Source organism: Nilaparvata lugens, chromosome 11 (assembly GCF_014356525.2).
Source record: "Nilaparvata lugens isolate BPH chromosome 11, ASM1435652v1, whole genome shotgun sequence".
NCBI classification, from domain to species: Eukaryota; Metazoa; Arthropoda; class Insecta; order Hemiptera; family Delphacidae; genus Nilaparvata; species Nilaparvata lugens.
Window position 1 is genome coordinate 23959396 of NC_052514.1, and position 18101 is coordinate 23977496.

The 18101-nt window shown below is 33.4% G+C and overlaps 2 protein-coding genes across 7 annotated transcripts in view; both read right to left on the reverse strand.

Moving 5' to 3' along the window:
* The window catches only part of LOC111053649 (nipped-B-like protein), a 47494-nt gene extending 44728 nt beyond the window's left edge, over nucleotides 1-2766 (reverse strand). For all 4 annotated transcript variants that reach the window (XM_039437913.1, XM_039437912.1, XM_039437915.1 and 1 more), the window contains exon 1: nucleotides 2639-2766. The gene's annotated coding sequence lies outside the window, so the exon portion shown is untranslated. The remainder of the gene's footprint in view (nucleotides 1-2638) is intronic.
* Nucleotides 2767-6224: 3458 nt separating this feature from the next.
* Nucleotides 6225-18101, reverse strand: part of LOC111053650 (REST corepressor 1) — a 44061-nt gene continuing 32184 nt past the window's right edge. For 2 of the 3 annotated variants that reach the window (XM_039437918.1, XM_039437919.1), the window contains exons 6-12: nucleotides 17315-17395; nucleotides 15741-15856; nucleotides 14682-14928; nucleotides 13584-13719; nucleotides 12737-12906; nucleotides 11351-11556; nucleotides 6225-10266 (exon numbers count right to left, since the gene is read on the reverse strand). In XM_039437918.1, the coding sequence (XP_039293852.1) occupies nucleotides 11368-11556; nucleotides 12737-12906; nucleotides 13584-13719; nucleotides 14682-14928; nucleotides 15741-15856; nucleotides 17315-17395 (939 nt within the window). In that variant the 3' untranslated portion in view covers nucleotides 6225-10266; nucleotides 11351-11367. The remainder of the gene's footprint in view (nucleotides 10267-11350; nucleotides 11557-12736; nucleotides 12907-13583; nucleotides 13720-14681; nucleotides 14929-15740; nucleotides 15857-17314; nucleotides 17396-18101) is intronic. The other variant, XM_039437920.1, reaches the window with a different exon arrangement.

Below are 18101 nucleotides of genomic sequence, written 5' to 3' on the forward strand. Positions count from 1 at the left end.
AAAAATGGAGATAGAGAAATTGTGATTTCAGATTCGGATTCAGCGCCCTCAAATTAATAAAACACCTCGCGAGTACTTGAAAATAAGCAAGTTTTTTTATTAATTGTATATAACGCCATAACCTTTTTTGATTCTCATGATACTCTCAGAATTTGATGTTGATATTATGATTTACTATCATGATTTATAATAAGATGTTCTATATTGTTGATAAGAATGCTATCTACAAATTTCAATCCATTTACAATCACTGTGTCTCGAGATGTGACATGTAAACGAAGCCATTTAGCGATTAACAGTAATATTTTTGTCATTATGTTGTTAAATATAGCATTATCCAGTTGAATCAGCATTATCAGTTGAAAAAATACGATATAAATTATTATTCATCTACCGGATATATGTCAATCGTATACAATTCAGACTCAATAAGCCATATCAAGCCCAATTTCCATCGGTCATTGACAGAAGTCAAACATCATTGTCAAGGCGATGACAGGCATACCAAACATGAAATTATGAAAATCATTTCACTCAATACCCTTGTATTGTATAAGTACAATACCCTTGGCTTGTTGGCAATGTTTAATTAAAGGACATGCGCAGGACATACAGTAGCCTACTTCACTTGGTTTCTATCGCAGATTGCAGTATTCATTAACTTCTCGATGAGTGAGTGTATACTGACTGAGCTAACAAGTGTCCGGTCTATTATCATAAACAATTGTATGTGGTGAATCAGCATTAATATATTTTCAGTATTTATATATCAGACTTATTATTAGTTATTTCATTTTATTTATCAGTTAGTTGGTTTATATAGTTATTCTTATTATGTCAGATTTACGCACATACCCACGCGAATTCATTATTGAATTCATTGTACTCTACAAAGCACATCCATGTCTTTGGATAATAAAATCGAAAGAGTATAGTGATAGAGATAAAAAGAGAAACGCCTATGACATACTAGTGAATAAATGTCAAGGAGATTGACCCCTCTGCTACTAGGCACTGCTAGTAGCAACAAAAATAAACTCTATGCGTATAATCTATCGAAAAGAATTGATGAAAATTGTGAAATATCAACGCAGTGGAGCTGCGGTAAATAGGAAAACGGACGACATAAAACGGATGCGTGTGGACGCAATTTTTTTTCTCGAACCAAACGATCCGTCTCTTGCTTGAGCAAAAGACTGATGGTAAACTTGAGCGTCTGGACCCGGCTTAACAAAGACGAGACTATCAATTCTCCTATACAGAATTTTACCACCTTCATACTAATTCCATCCAGAGCATAATATGAAGATTTTTGCGAAAACTTAGAGATTATGTGTTTGAGGGTGGATTCATCTATTTCAACAAAATTCCGTATTCTCCTTTGTACTTCAGGCTCATCCAATCTTTGCGCCCTCTTCCCAAACTCTATTCTATCACCAATTGATTCTGCAATGGTCACAAAATGTGTTTTCATAATCTCTGCTATCTTTTCAGGATTTTTAACAGTCTCTCCCTCACTCCAATGTGATGTCAAATCCCTTTCCATGTGATTTTGAACCGCCTTATTGAAGAACCAAGAATGAGCTGTAGTAAGTAGCCTATAAGAAAGTTTGATCATTGAGACATCCTTATGCGCGACCATCAAACTAGAAAATACCGGTACTGAGCATCCAACGATACTAGTAGAACATTATCTCAGAATCTTTAGGAGCAAAATATCTATGTGTGAAGAATAAAGTTAATGATGATGGTTGAGACTGAAGGTTGGATGTTTTTCAAAATACAAAATGTTTTCACTTTGAAATCTAAGTTATCTAAGATAGAACGATCTACTTGGTATCAAGCTGTAGAGCACAACATTACGCCCAGGATTTTTAATCATAATTTTAATTAGAAATCGGAAGATATAGGATTAAAAACTGAAATTCCTTAATTTTTTTTTTCAAAAATTTGAATTGTTTTTGAAACATTGAAACTCAGGACTTACTTAATGGAGATAGAAAGCTCAGATTTTTTTATTTTATCCAAAAATTTAATACCTAGCCTATTAAAAAAAAGAGAAATTAAGTCTTTCTGTCCGATGGCTTGATTTGGCAAAAATTGCAAGAAAGTGGATATGCCTATTAAATAACTGAGTATTGTGAGTTATTTTTAGGAAAATGTATGACTCATAAAAACGGGACGGTGAGCCATTAAACTTTTAGGGACCACTGGTTTAATTTAGTCTAACTCTAATCTTAAGCGATCAAAATGAGTAAAGTAGTAGTTTATTTATTCTAATGTTTTACAAGTCGATGTAATTAATAAAAACTTGAAAAGTATTTCATATAATATAAAAAACCATTCGCATTGCAGAATCAAAAGGAGGTTATCAACCTTATTTTTCGGGTAGCATGAACGTATGATATTGAAAGTAAATGTATATAATGTCTTCAGATTTAATAGCTTAATGGAAAATTGATAGTTGTCATATAATTTTTATAATATTAAACAAATAATTAAATTGATATTTAGCTAGGTACCTGACGACTTGAGAAACGAGAAAACAATACCGTACCGTAGAATCAAGAACTATAAAAACATTATTAATTATTACAAACACAAAAAATATTACATACCATATAAAAAATAATCTTACCTTGCAAAATAAACACTCTACAAACACCGTAGATATTTTAATTAGACCTAAACGACGACAATAGTTTATACGATTCGGAGCGAAAAATGCGAAAAGTTGAGTTCAATTTGACATAAACATGACAAGAAACAGCAACTTCAACAAGAAAGCCGGATCGCAGGTTAGGCAACCCAAAAAAACAAACGGCTTGAAAGCCGGAGCTTTAAAAATGTACACTTTAGTGTAAATAAAATTTTTATTCATTAGTAGATATTTATTCTACAAATTAATATTATATTCTCATTTTAGTGATAATTATCATCCAAACACTATCATCGAATTAAAAATACTCAATTCAGTAAAAATTATCTGATCAGCTTGAAGATCAAGCTGCTCTTGACAACAGTATCCATTTTAAAGCGGCAAAATCAATTAGTTTCAAATTTGAATTAAAGCACTGAAGACTTGATACAAACTTTGATTAGGGAAAGTTATGTAGGCTATATAGGCTATTATAGTAGGATAGGCCTAACATTTTATTTTTAATTTATCAAGCAATAATTATTATTACTTTTACAAACGTGAATAATTCTTTGGGGCTTATACTTGAAAATTTCATTATAACTTTAATTTTTTCAGAGTACCTACTGTAGGCAACTCAGCAATAGCTCAAGTATAATCATAGAGAAACAATAGCATAAGAAACAAGAAATAGCATAAGTAGATATCCCATGGTATAGTGCGTTTATGTCGCAGCTTTTACTGTTATCTCAAGCTGATATTCCACGTAGTTCTTTCCCGTGAAGCTTTATGACGCTGATAGTCTCTCATATTGTGCCGTTCAATAAACCCGGTCAAAAAACAGTAAAAATCGACAGTAATCGGCTTGAGATAACAGAAGAAGTTGCGACATGACATAAACGCCCTATACCATGGGTTATCTACTTACGCTATTGTTTCTCTATGGTATAATAAAGTACAGTGTAGGGCCTAACCAAAGTTAGTTTAGACAGTCTACTAACGTTGGGGCCTACCTACCTTCAAACATTAAGCTGTAACAAAAAAGTAACAAAATGTTAATAATTTAGGCCGGGTTTCACCAGGAACTAAACGTGTCGTTAGAGGAAGCGTAAACTCCAATTAGCCCTTAACTGACTAAATCGGATTTCACACACGCCGTTAGAGCTTATGAGCCGTTATAGAGTTAACTGACCAAATTTGGCCAGTTAACATCTGTAATCTATTGTTAATAAAAAATGGCATACTTGCACCAAGTATGTCCTCTGCAACAATGGCTGAATCCACGAGAATTGGGTCTTTTTCATGAAGAATATTAGGCTCCGCTCATTCCATATCTGTTAAAAAAATATTACGGTATATTCAATTACTACTTTGATTTTTTGAAACCCATGAATGAATTATACTATTCACACAGAACGAGGTAGAGTCTAATAATTCATTCAAATGCTTCACAAAAAATTGACTTTTGTATAACCTACTAGACATGCGATTTTACATTTAGACTCTAGGTATGGTCTAATGAGAAGATCCCCAGTTGTTGGGTGCTGGGGCAAGCGGAAGTTGAAATAAGCCAACTGCGCATGCCTGACTGCTGTATTCTTAGGCTAGGGCCACATGTGCGCAAAAAGTGCGACCGTTGCAACTTACTTTTTGACGTCCGTTATAGAAATACATAGAAGTGAATTGGTGACAAAACACGAGGTACGTGCGTTCCAAGTAACGGAAGTCGTAAGGGACGGTGATTTTTGAACTGCGAAGAAATGCTACAATGCACGTCGAGACATGCTAAAGTTATTGCTTCGTCTGGTTCCATTACGTAAAGCCAACTGACGTTGACGCACCACACTCAACGCTCGTGTTAGGTCATTGGCGACGGCCGCAAAAAGTAAGTTGCAACGGACGCACTATGTGCGCTCATGTGGCCCTAGCGTTAATTATAGAAATTATGGCATGCTAGGATTTTGACTCAAATAGCTGGTAGATCAAATGTTTTTGCTTTGCATAGTACCCTCTTGATTCTGCGGAAGGGGTAAATTGGACCATGGAACAAGTTTCAAGTCCGTGACTTTGAGAACGCACACCGCATACAGACGGAGGAAGCACCCCTCCTGAGGTGTCCAAACGTTGCAACGCACACATACAGGGTCTGCATAATAAGTAACCGGACTGCCCTCAGCAAATTTTTTATGGGTAAAATATGTACAATTTTCCATTAGATATCTTCAAAGGAGTCCATATTGGAGTCGATAACACGCTGATACCGGATTTTCAAATCCCTGAACGCTCCCTGGAAGTCGGCAACCTCTATGCTGTCTATAGTGAGGTCCACGTTATAATGACAGTGGATAAAGATAGAAGAATAGCGATGCCAATTCTCTGCATTAATTAATCATATTTCTACACTGTCAAAAACATAATTGGCATCGTTGTTGACCTAGAAAAGGATAGTACCACCGGCTTTGTCGAATGATTGACAAGGATACCAAAACCAAAGTTGATCAAATACTGTCATTATAACATGGACCTCACTATAGAGCCCTCGTCGTAGCACATTGAACGTTTTCCAGAGTCCCGAACCGCGTCCCCTAAGTTGTCTCTTGATCTTGGGGAACAAAAAGAAGTCCGGTGGTGCCATATCCGGGCTGTAAGGAGGATGTGGCAACGTTACCCTCTACTGTTTGGACAACTGCTCGGTGACGAGCAGGCAGGTGTGCGACGGAGCATTGTCGTGATGGAGGATCCACGAATCGGCAATCCGACGGACTCGATGAACCCGGGCGGTTAGTCGACGGAGCACCTCTCTGTAGTACTGGCCAAACTGTAAACGACCAGTACTACAGAGAGGTGCTCCGTCGACTAACCGCCCGGGTTCATCGAGTCCGTCGGATTGCCGATTCGTGGATCCTCCATCACGACAATGCTCCGTCGCACACCTGCCTGCTCGTCACCGAGCAGTTGTCCAAACAGTAGAGGGTAACGTTGCCACATCCTCCTTACAGCCCGGATATGGCACCACCGGACTTCTTTTTGTTCCCCAAGATCAAGAGACAACTTAAGGGGACGCGGTTCGGGACTCTGGAAAACGTTCAACGTGCTACAACGAGGGCTCTAGACAGCTTAGAGGTTGCCGACTTCCAGGGAGCGTTCAGGGATTTGAAAATCCGGTATCAGCGTGTTACCGACTCCAATATGGACTACTTTGAAGATATCTAATGAAAAATTGTACATATTTTGCCCATAAAAAATTTGCTGAGGTCAGTCCGGTTACTTATTATACAGACTATGTACGTCCGTCTGTCAGCATTATGTATGTTCACGTCAGCATGCAGACGTTTGATTTTTCAGTGTCTGTCTGTCTGCAGCTGTGTGCGTTCACCTTTGAACTTTCAGCGTTCCTCATGAATAACATCCATTCAATAAAGCTTTCCATTGAATAAATGCCAAGTTTCAAGTGAATCTCACTCTGGGGTCAAATTGAGCCCCTTTACCCCCCCCCCCACCATATGCAAGTTCTTTCCATGATCTAACCAACACAATGAACAATTCTTTTTAGTGAAAAGAGGAACATAAGTAAAAGATGAACAAATGTTGGATATAATTTTTACTAGCTGATATAGGAATATGTGAACAGTGTATACTTCATCATAATTATAACTAAAACTTACCAGTATAATGTGTTGTACTAATCGCTAGATAACACATGATTACCTCGTCATACCTTATTATATAACTAATAGGATTCAACTCTTATCCTTATTACCATATATTTATGAAAAAAATCTTCCTATAAAGTGCATACGTATTGGAATTCATTCATGATGAGATTCACTTCACACTGTCAGCCTTACGAATAGCATAATTTATTCACATTCAATAAATGCTCAATGTTCAAAGTGAATCTCAGTATAATAATTTTATTATATGATGCGAAAAATCTTGTTGTGGAAGTATTATTTTGGAGAAACATCAGAATAGTTGGAAAATTTGTTGAATATATAGATTCTCAGCCCCACTTGAGGTTTTCATTAAAGTTGTTTTTATTTCACGATGAAATTTCAACTATTTTCAATATAAATTTATTGTCTACTAAAATTGTAGGCCTACCTATGTTTTTCATATTCTCATTACTAAATAATTTAGAAAATAACAGACTTGAAAATATTCAAAATAAATCGAGAATACAAAGCTGGAAATAATCATGACGAAATACAGAAGAATGGTTGAAATTGAAATTTGAAAATAGTAGCATCAAATTAAAAAATAACAAAACATATTAGAACAGAAGGTTAACTTATTAATTTTTCTCCCAAGCTAACGTAAACGAAGGGGATGTTTCTACCCGCAGCATAAAATCCCAACGTTTATTATCATCCTCATTATCAAAGATAATGAGTTAGGCTATATGATCATGAATATTCAATTTCATCTATACTGTATTCCATTTTTACAAGAAACAAAACTAAAAACTTCTATCAATTCAACAATGACAATTTTATAAGAAATAATTTGAATATGTGAAAATTATTATGATTTTTGGGAATAAAAGAAATCAAGTACAAATCATTAAAATAGAACACAAATGATATTTTTCCATCATATTTCGATGGAAAACTTCTTAAAATAGTGAGAATGTGGTGGGCTAGGCCTACGCTACTTCAAAATACAATTACAAAATAATGAGACTGCATACATCAATAATGGTTGAATACTGTTAATAAATGAAACTATGGTAACACAATCTAAATTAACTCATATTATAAAACGAAATGATAATAGAATAAGTATAAAGTTATCCATTGGTAGTACAACGTACATTGCTTCTAATTTTGATGAAACATTCATTAACAATAACTAGACAATTAATATTACAGTACCGTACAATTCTCAGAACTAAATTATAAATTATATTTTGCAGTACCTACTAAAATAATGGACTAATATAATAATGTTATATTCTAAATTATATAATAATTGGCGTTGAACTCTAGAAAATGTAAATATGTGTACAATATGAAAATAATGCATGGAATAAATGCTTGCATGAACGTCAACGCCGGAATTTCACATATTGGACAACAAACTTAAATAAATGCAATCTTAAATGGCTACACAAACTTAAAAGCTAAATCGACAAAGGAAAATAACCGTAACTCTAATTGGCAGTTTTTGAATACAAAAAAGTATAAATTCATCGAATTTAATATATTACATTCCATATTAACCATCAATACATAATAATTCAAGTATAGATAAATTCAAAAAAAGTTTTGACTGTAATCAGGTTGAGATGTAGAACATTCCTAAACCCTCTGTACACTGCCAATTAATATTGAATCAGTATTATTGTTGTCTTAAGCGATTCAATCATAACTGGGCTTGATAAAAAACTTTGAGCTAATTTGAAAACATTGAAAAAATAATTGTTATCCTATAAGAAAATAATCGTAAAAATATAAAGGATATCTTTTGTCTAACATAGAAAAAAATAAACATTCAAATGTAAATTTTCTAGAAAGTAGATAAAAACCTATTTTGGAATAGAAAAAATGGAAGAATCAGACCTATATTCATTCATTCATTAATAATTCATAAATGAATATTAGGAGAATTAAGAATTACAAAAAACAGGGAAGCTTATTCCTGAACAAAGTCGAAATCAGAATATTTATTAATCTAATAATTGAATTTCTTGATGAATTCTTTATGTTTTCTGGCAAAATTTTGGCTTTCTCCTATTTATAAATTAACTATAAATCTTCACTGATAACGGCCTACTACAGCTAATTCTTATTAAAGTTTAACTTTGGTTTCAACTTTAGTTTAAAAAATATGTTGTTTGATTAATACAGTACTATTATTAAATTAGATAGAAAACTTCGTTATAGTTCAATTTGAAATATTCCCAAATAATGCAAGGATTACTTCAAACAAGACATTTTTCTTTTTCAATAACCCAGAAAAACTATCAAAATCTTCAAAATTTGTTGATGAAAATTAATAAATGAATACAAATGGAAGATATCTAAGAACTGTCTCTGCCAAGCACGCTTTGGTTGCCTAGCAACCAATCAGAATCGTTAAACTGTAGTGAGATTTACGTCAAACTATCAGCATTTGAAGAATGGGAAGCATTGATGTTTATTAGGACAGCAGATGACAGTTCCAAGTGAATCTCACTATATCTACTGGAATCGTTCTGATTGGTTCACCAACGCGTGCTTTGCTAAGAGCGTTCTTTAAAAATATGCATATTCAATTTTCAACTAATAATAATATTAAAAAACTCTCTCATCAAAATATATGAATTTGATAAAGAACGTATTCAAGAAACTATAAGATAATCTATAAACATACAGAATTATATGAATTGAATGTTATTATAATAATGGGGATGGAAAGAAAGAGAGAGAGAGAGCTCTTCAAGATAACATCAACTTTCGCTGGGCAACTCTCCTCTGTATGAAAGAAATCATCATGTACGACATTATAAATATTTATAAGACTGGAAATACCGAAAATAGCATCAATAGCCAGTTGCTAGTATCATCAATGATCCAAGCAATTACTTTATTATTATTAATCAGATAATTGTAATTTTGAAGTACGGGTGAAACATCTAACCAACTAAACTTGAAATAAAAATAATGTTTGTCCACTTTTTTGCTAAAAATGATGATTATGGCCTAATTCCAATAACAATACCACAAGTATTGGGAGCAAGTTTCAGAAATCAAAAGCTGTTCCTATTCTAAAAGATAATAACATGAAATGACAACCAAGTTATATGATATAAAAGTATTGAAAAAGGTATATGCTTTCAATTAGCTTAATAAAATACTGAGAAAATAACCAAAAACTTGAAAACAGTACTCATCACCAAATCAACCATATCATAACATTATTCCTATACACATACACACAATAGCAGCATCTCTGAAATTCAATTTTGCGATATGAATTTGTTGTATAGAAATTACAGGCTTATGCTCGAATTTATAATAGGCCTACTTCAAAATCTAAAATTGAAACTTGTTTTCTCATCACCTGATACATTTCCTACACTACTTGAACCACAACACACCACTCCGAATCGCATGACCGTCATGATTTCAACATTTAAAAATGATCCCACCATTCCCGTCGCAGTGGTGTGCAAAAGGCTCAATTCAATATAAAAGACAGAAAAATTGATTGAATAATACAAATAGAATTATTTGAAATATGAAAAGAAATGAGTAGACAGACCTCTTTTATATCTAGCAAAACGAAGTTAAGATGATTAATCTCACTGAGATCCCAAAACGGTTTCAATTTCCTGAGATCAAAGATCACTTCTCATCAAAATAAAAAGGTACACATTTTACATTCAAGTCCAGTGATAAAGGAATCGCACTTTATACTTTCTTCTTACACAAATCTTCACATTTTTCCAGAAGTTCAAACTATAATAAGCTGCAGGCTAAATAGTTGTGTGTAGTTTGCAAATAAGGCAGTCTATCAATAACCAATGCTAATGGTTATTTTTAATTGCATTGACAAAGTTTAAAATATTCAGGAAACATCACCCACTAATTTGTTGTCCAAGAAAACAGCAACTGTCTCCATCGATGTCTCGGTTAGCAACTTATCTGTAGAACAGAATATATTTCATATTACTTAATCAACTTCACTAGAAGAGAATATAGTATAACATATTCTAGATATAGTAGATAGGTTAATAAATAATCTAGAATAAAAGATTATCATCGACTCCAAAGTATGAAATTGACTTGAACTGGAGGAATAAGAGTTTTAATTAATTCACATACACTGATTTATAAAACAAGCTAAATTGAAACATGCTAATTATTAAACGAAAATCAACTACGTTGAAGAATTTTAAAGTATTGACAACATGCTAGAGAAAAATTGATTAAAGCTAATATCGAGATATTATTCGTTAGTGTAGGAGTAGCATGCCTGGCTGACAAACAGGAAGTGCTGGATTCGATTCCCAAACGGGAAAGTAATTTTTGAATAGTAGCTCTCATCGATTTTTTCTAGCTGTTCTTCCTGCTGAGAATATAGATGAAACACAAAAATAGTTCCATCAGCAATATCTATTTCATCATAATAAAGCTGTCCCTCCTCCAATTTACACAAGAATAATTAATCTAAAATTAAATTAATCTAATATAAAAAATCTATAATTATTGAAAAACACTAATTTTATTGCCACTTTATCATTTTTCTATAAGAGGACTGCACTTTTTATGATGAAACAAACACATCGTCACCAGTAGAGCAGAAACAACGGTCCTGAAAGGCTGAGGATAGATCGGATGAGCGATTGCTTGTTCTGAGCATAAGTTGATAGAAATCTGGTTAAAGCCAGTTCAAAAGCTGTAAAGCAATGAGAACTAAAATTGCATTCATACACTTTTGGAGACATAATTTATCATGCTTCTCATATGTTTCGATGTGTTTTATGCTCCAGAACTTGTGTTCTAGCTCTTTGCTCGTTTGATCTAACCCCAGCCTAATGTAAAAGTAAAGTAGAATCGACAATAGGTTGGTTCAGTGTTTCTTTATAATAATAAAGAGAAAGTCAAAATTTTGACTTATTAATATGCTTATCGTATCCCATCCCATCCCATCAAGTAAAGAAGTCATTATATTTTTTCTTGACCCACTCCGAATTAATTTACAACTGAATTGCGAAATTTTACACACTTGTGCTTAGCCTGGTATCACTTAGTAGCGACTGGCGTTTTGGCGGTGACACTAGCGCTACTGGCGACCGATTTGGGCAGCGTGGCCGCAGGTGAACTGCCAGTACTGACTACACCAGCAGATGCTAGCGGCACCGAACTGGCGCTAGACGCCGCTACTGGCGTCGCGTCGCTACTGGCCACTGGTGTACTGCTGTCCACTTCCATCTGTCAACACAAATCCCATCAAATTCATTTATTCCAAGTACACCAATGCAACCACAAAACAAAGTCAAACAACTGTATAGTAATTTTCAGCTGAATAATTGAGAATTAACTGAATACGGTACTAGATTGGTACATCATATCCGTTCTGTAACTCTTGTAAATGAATAAATATTGAAATTCATTTCCTGAAGTTATTGAGCGTTTCCACTCACAAAAATTTCACTACGCACAACACCCAGAATGTCGTCTGATTGTTTGCCAATTGTCCAATTGGATGACATTCTGTTATGTCATGTCGTCGCAACATCGTTGAGTAAAAATGGCCATTGAGATTGAACTGTAGTTACTGGTGTACATTAGGCGCGAGTGAGGAATAGTTTTTGATTGCGTTAAGATACTATCATTTCAAATTACAATTGGACATCAAAATTCCTGGTTCTCATTGCCCCAAAAATAGTCAGGAGTGAAAATGTCAGTAATGATTTACGATTTCTAAAACATTTGTATGTGCAATTTTTAAGTATTTGGTTTGCTAATGTCGTTTAGAGTAGTGAAAATGACAGATAAAGTAATATTTCAATTAAACAATTTTAAATTAAATTATTCTGAGATGAAATTTTTTCCACAAATTTCCTATACTAATGCAGAGAAATAAAATTCCAAAAGAACGGGGATTTCTCTCTGGTAATCAGTGCAGGAGTAGCCAGTTTTCCAAGTAAATATGGTAAAAAAACAGCATAGCCTAAAATACAATAGAACGAACTTATATATAAATACACTATTGAAGAGTTTAACAAATTTACTAATATATTTAAAATATACAGTATAAACTAATTAGAAACTGATAAAATTTGTTATATTGTAGAACTTCTCCATAACTAAAAAACACTGCATTTTTTCAATTTTATTAAAGTGGAGATGATAAATATTACAATGTTTTTCAATAATTGAAAACTCTTACTTGTAATTTCGTAATAATTTACTAAAAAACTTGAAATTTCCCATTTTGTGGGAAAATACTCTTTTCTTATGGATTGTATAATTTAACAATTATCAAATTATAAAAAGAGGAATAAAAAATATTCATTGCTGTAGTGAGTAATCGTTCTTCAGACAAATGGTGTTTGAATAAACCACATTCGAGTGTTCCAATCGAGGATTACTTGGAGTTGAACCAAACCTTTTCGGTAGGATCGACAATAGGGCCATGCTCAGCTTCATACTCGGCAAGAACAGCGTCCAAATTGTAGCGTCGCCGGTAGTTGACAAAGAACGACCTCAGATGCGCTTCCGTCTTGGTACCAATCACCTCTGCAATGGCGCTGAAGTCCTTGCCATATTTGCGCATACCTACAATAATAATATAGAAATAAATATTGATCAACAGCTAATATGTTAAGCAATTTTATTTTGGTATTCTTCATTATCATGTATTGTATAATTACTATTATAATTATTATTGTTTATTGTACTTGTACGAGTTATCTGTATTGTATGTGTTATTTTTTGCAGAAATGAATATATTATTATTATTAGAATATTACAACGTGATCAGGTTTATGATTGAGTTATTATGAATAATGATAAAATAATTATTATTTGTTAGTTTTATCAATTTATTTTGAAACTTGGAAATGAATCTAGTGTTGAAAAATGTATCAATATAGATAGAAAATGGGTATTTAATGTACCATTTTAGAAGATAAATTGAATACATCAGTAACATGGAAGCAAGATTGAGCTCCAAGGAAGAACAAACCTACTTTGAGAAGTTCATAAACCAATTTTCAATGAAGAATTAAATGTAATAATAATTAATTTCATTTACACAAGCAAAAAATCGAAACAATGATTGGGAGAGAAACAACATAATTAATCCAAGATTGTTCCTTTCTCGAATTGAGATTGATAGGCATTTATAGTCTAAATGAGGTTTTGATACCAGTTTTATAATTATTTCCAAAGAATTCTAGATTGATTAAATTGATTGCAGGCCTTTGTATGAGATTGTGTAAAGAATGACTGACCTTGCACAGCTAAGAGGAGTTCATCGTTAGTCCAGCGGGCGTTGATCCTGTTGTTGGTGTCCGGGGGTCGCATTGTCTCAATTCCTTCACTAGTCTTCCTTTTCAGAGATGACAGCACTTGCTTGTTGTTTTGAACCTGTGATGATATAATTGTGTAAATAGATTAAATATTCATGTGGTTTGCTTTTTTCTAAAATATGCTGAAATAAAATTAACCACTAAAGCTGGAATGCCACATATCAGTATAATTACTGTAATATAAATTGAGTCACGTCACTCCCGTGAGTGTCATATGTGCAATATCTCAGGAGTGCGAGTATTTCAACTTTTTGTTATTTGTGTATATTATCTAAAATTATCAAAACATTTCAAATAATATTAGCACATTGCCATTTTTTTCAAGTCAAAACCTAACCTCCCTAACATATTCTTTTACCTTTAATTGAACAGAATCTTTTAGGTTAGGTTATGTTCATATACTAGACAAAAGGAAATCTCGCAGATCTGAGGCACTTCCACTCCCGTGTTATCGGATGGTTGAACTAACGGTCCAGGCTGAAGTATGTGCCAGTCGTAAGGCAGATTGACGGCTTATATGATTATATATTCAGGCCAGGTGGGAACTTCTTGTAAGGGACTCCCCAGCTTACTTTATACTTTTTTCTGTAATATTATTTGCTATAATATACGCTAAACTTGTACATGACGCCATCTTGGAGTAGGCTGCCTTACCAATCAATCAACCATTAACATTGAAATTCTTGTGTGTGTGTGTGTGTGTGTGTGTGTGTGTGTGTGTGTGTGTGTGTGTGTGTGTGTGTGTGTGTGTGTGTGTCATCTCTGTCAAACCAATATTATAAAAAGTAAACACTCAAATCGAGTGCGTTTTTCGAATCTCTGTTAAACCAATATATTATCATAAAAATAACATCTACTTGAGAGTGACTTTTTGGAATGTTTGTCAAGCCAAATCGAATTTATTGCCACAGAAAAAACACAAAAACAATACCTAATATAAAATAATTCACTTGAAAATTATAAAGTACAAGAAATAAATTTGAGTGACTTGTTTTGGTGAAGAGCTACTTGATGACTGACCTGTCGTTTGAGCGACACGATCTCGCGATCCATGGCCTTGAGCATGTTTTCGCCACTGGCCGCGTGACCTTGGCCGTGACCTTGGCCGTGGCCGTGGCCGTGACTGGTGGTGGCCATGGCGAGGAGGTCGTCGTGGTTGATGTACATGCCACGTGGTGGCTTGCGCTTGTGCCGCAGCATCGCCATGTGACTGTGGCGGTCGCGTGGCTTCACCGGCCCATGTGTCGGCCGGACGTTGCCTGTGCGTCTACACAACAATAGCACACAAATATCAAATGAAACAATCAGTGACGAAAACATAACCACGAAATCTATTATCTACACGAAATAACACACAAATATATCAAATGGAACAATTCATCAGAAGGAAACATAGCCTAACCTCTTATTGGTCTGTGTCATCACCTAAATTTGGAAGAAAAAACAACACAAGGATTGCCTTAGTATATTATTTTGTCTATCAATATGTTATTACATATCAGTGTAATTTGTAATATAAATAAATAAGTTATGTTCCCTCTCATAATAGTATAGTATTGGTAGAGCTGATTTAGCATTATGCATTGTCTTTCTTATTCAAGGCTGGAGCGTTCAGTCTGAATCTCTGCCGTGCTGTACAATGCCTTACGACATCTCGTTTTAGAACGAATTATGTTATAAAAACTCGTTTTAAATACTATAAGTTTGTAGATTTAAAAACTAATAATATAAATTGACTTATTAAATGGATACAACCCTGTTTTGGGTGGAGCCCTATTACAATAGAAACCATATAGAACCATATTTTGCTTCCTACAATATAAATTATGACTCCCAACTCCCGAAAACCGTAACTAAATGCCCCATTACAAAGGCATTATGTAGAGTCAATGTATTAGAATACATAATACACAGTATTACACATTTCATTCTCATATATCAGAGGCATATTTATTTTGTTTAAAGTTTATTTTTGCAGCAGAGGAATGTTTTGTATTTCTCGTCATACTTGTTAAACTTAGCCTATTTTACACAGCATGTAGAATTAATTTGAAATAAATTTAGGTAAATTTAGCTTACCTCCAGTGAGTATGGCAAGTACCACACATGCCCCCTTTTCCGGCAGCCTGCTGCAAATTGGTGCAGCTCACGCCACAATTCGAACAAACATTCGACTTGCCTTCAGAACCTTCCTTCTGCAATTCCAATAAAAGATTATTACGAAATTAGAATAAATCTATGATTTAGTGGAGATAAAAATATTAAAATGTACATCACAGCTCTGATCGTCTAGTGATTAATACTAGTCGAGAGATCTGAAGCAGTATTAATCAAATTGGGAAATTATAACAAATCTATGATAATCTTTAGCAGAGAATTGAAAATATCAAAATTTATTATAGATTATACAATAATTGATAATCTATAGTCTGGAGTCTAGTGATTTAATACTAGTCAACTGATCTAGCTGACTAGATCTATTGATCACAATAGTATTTCTACCATATTTCAATAATATTTATTCAGCAAAATTAGATATTATTTTATTGTGGACATTCAAGATATAACTGAAACTGCCTGGATAATTATGCAGAAAATGAACTTTTTTAAATTTTAAATGTTTAACAATTCCATTTATTGGAATAACAAATTCGAATAAACCAAATTAAAACTTTGGCTGATATTTATGTGAAAAAATATAATAGAAGTCATGTCCAGAATAATAACAAACGACAACATTCAAAATAATACAGACAATCAGATATAAATTTATTAAAATATTACAAATGAAACAGATACTAATTTTCAAAAATGTGTATTAATTACGTGATTAAAACGATTATGACTAGCAAGCGATCAAATTCGTTTTGCATAAAAATCTATAGTCAAATTTGAATTGAACTCATTATAAATTATCAATTATAAAAGCACTATTGAAACAATAAAGGAATGACTGGAATAATTTAATTTTACAAATTGATTACGAGTTGACGATGGAAAATATTTATTAAAAAAATATTGTAATGAATAAGAAATATGGTCACTATATAGAAAATAAATTAAAGTTAAATTTCTGTTGCTATGGAAAGAATAAACATATAAGCATATAAATGAAGAGTTAACATGCTAAAAAAGCTTAGATGAGAAATAAAAGGCCAAAATTGAGGCGAAAATATAGTTTTACCTTGTAGAATAAGATAATAGTATAAGCTAATACTCCGTTTGAGACAAACTCTGTAAAAAGCGTGGTGATCTAGAGAGTTACAAAATAGTGTGAAGTAGAAAAAAGACTCAAGAAATAGAAAAATACTGAAGAAGTAAATAAAAATATTCAAGGAATTAAGGAAAATATTCAAGAAATCAAGCAATAAATACGTTCCCAAGAAATAAAGTGAAATATTCAAAAGATCAAAATATTCATAAAAGATCATATAATATTCAATGCACCAAGAAATTAATAAAAGTACTCAATACATCAGAAAATGCCCAATAAATCGAATAAAATGTTCAATCAATTGATGGACTAGCTGATAAATCAATAGAATACTACAAATCAGAGAAAAGGCGCAAGGGATCAATAAAAAAACGCAATATATGGAAAGGAAGATTAGACAAATTGAGAGGTAAATTCAATAAATGAAGGAAAGTCTCACTTCTTTGGCTGGATCCTCGGAGGCGGAGGTTCGTGGTGGTGACCCACTTTTGCGACGAATTCCTCTATGGATTGTCCATTTCTAATCGGGAAAAATACACAAACACTCAACACAAAACATACATCAATTTCAATTGATTATTATTCAATTGAAAATAAGTTTTTGGGAAAAGATCATTGGAAGAAAAAAATGTGGGCAACTAATGTGCAAACGTTTTGCCAAATTCGATAGATGGCCGAACGAAGCATAGCTGGCCAAATTCTCCATTAGCAACGGTCAGTTTTGCACACAAGCTGGCCTATAGATATTTTCTTTTTCTTTTCTGTATTCTTTGCATTCCAAGAATAATTCTGTATTTTTATGATTATTGATCCTTCTTTGATTACCTGTGTTAAGTTCATAAGGATTATTGTTCTGGCTTAAACAGTCTTACAAAAGTTATACCACAGATCTAACCAGTTATACCACAGGTGTAACCAGTTATACCACAGATCTAACCAGTTACACCACAGATGTAACCAGTTATACCACAGATGTAACCAGTTATACCACAGATATAACCAGTTATACCACAGGTGTAACCAGTTATACCACAGATCTAACCAGTTTTACCACAGATGTTTACTTAGTCTATGGTTTCACCTACTAGTCGAGCTCAACTTCAAAGTTTTGGATCATGAATTATTATTGTTATTCGAAAGACATAATGAAAAAATTAATACACCAGATTTACGATTTGTTTACAAAGCATATTATCTAAGTCTAATGACCCAAGTATAGCGAGTGT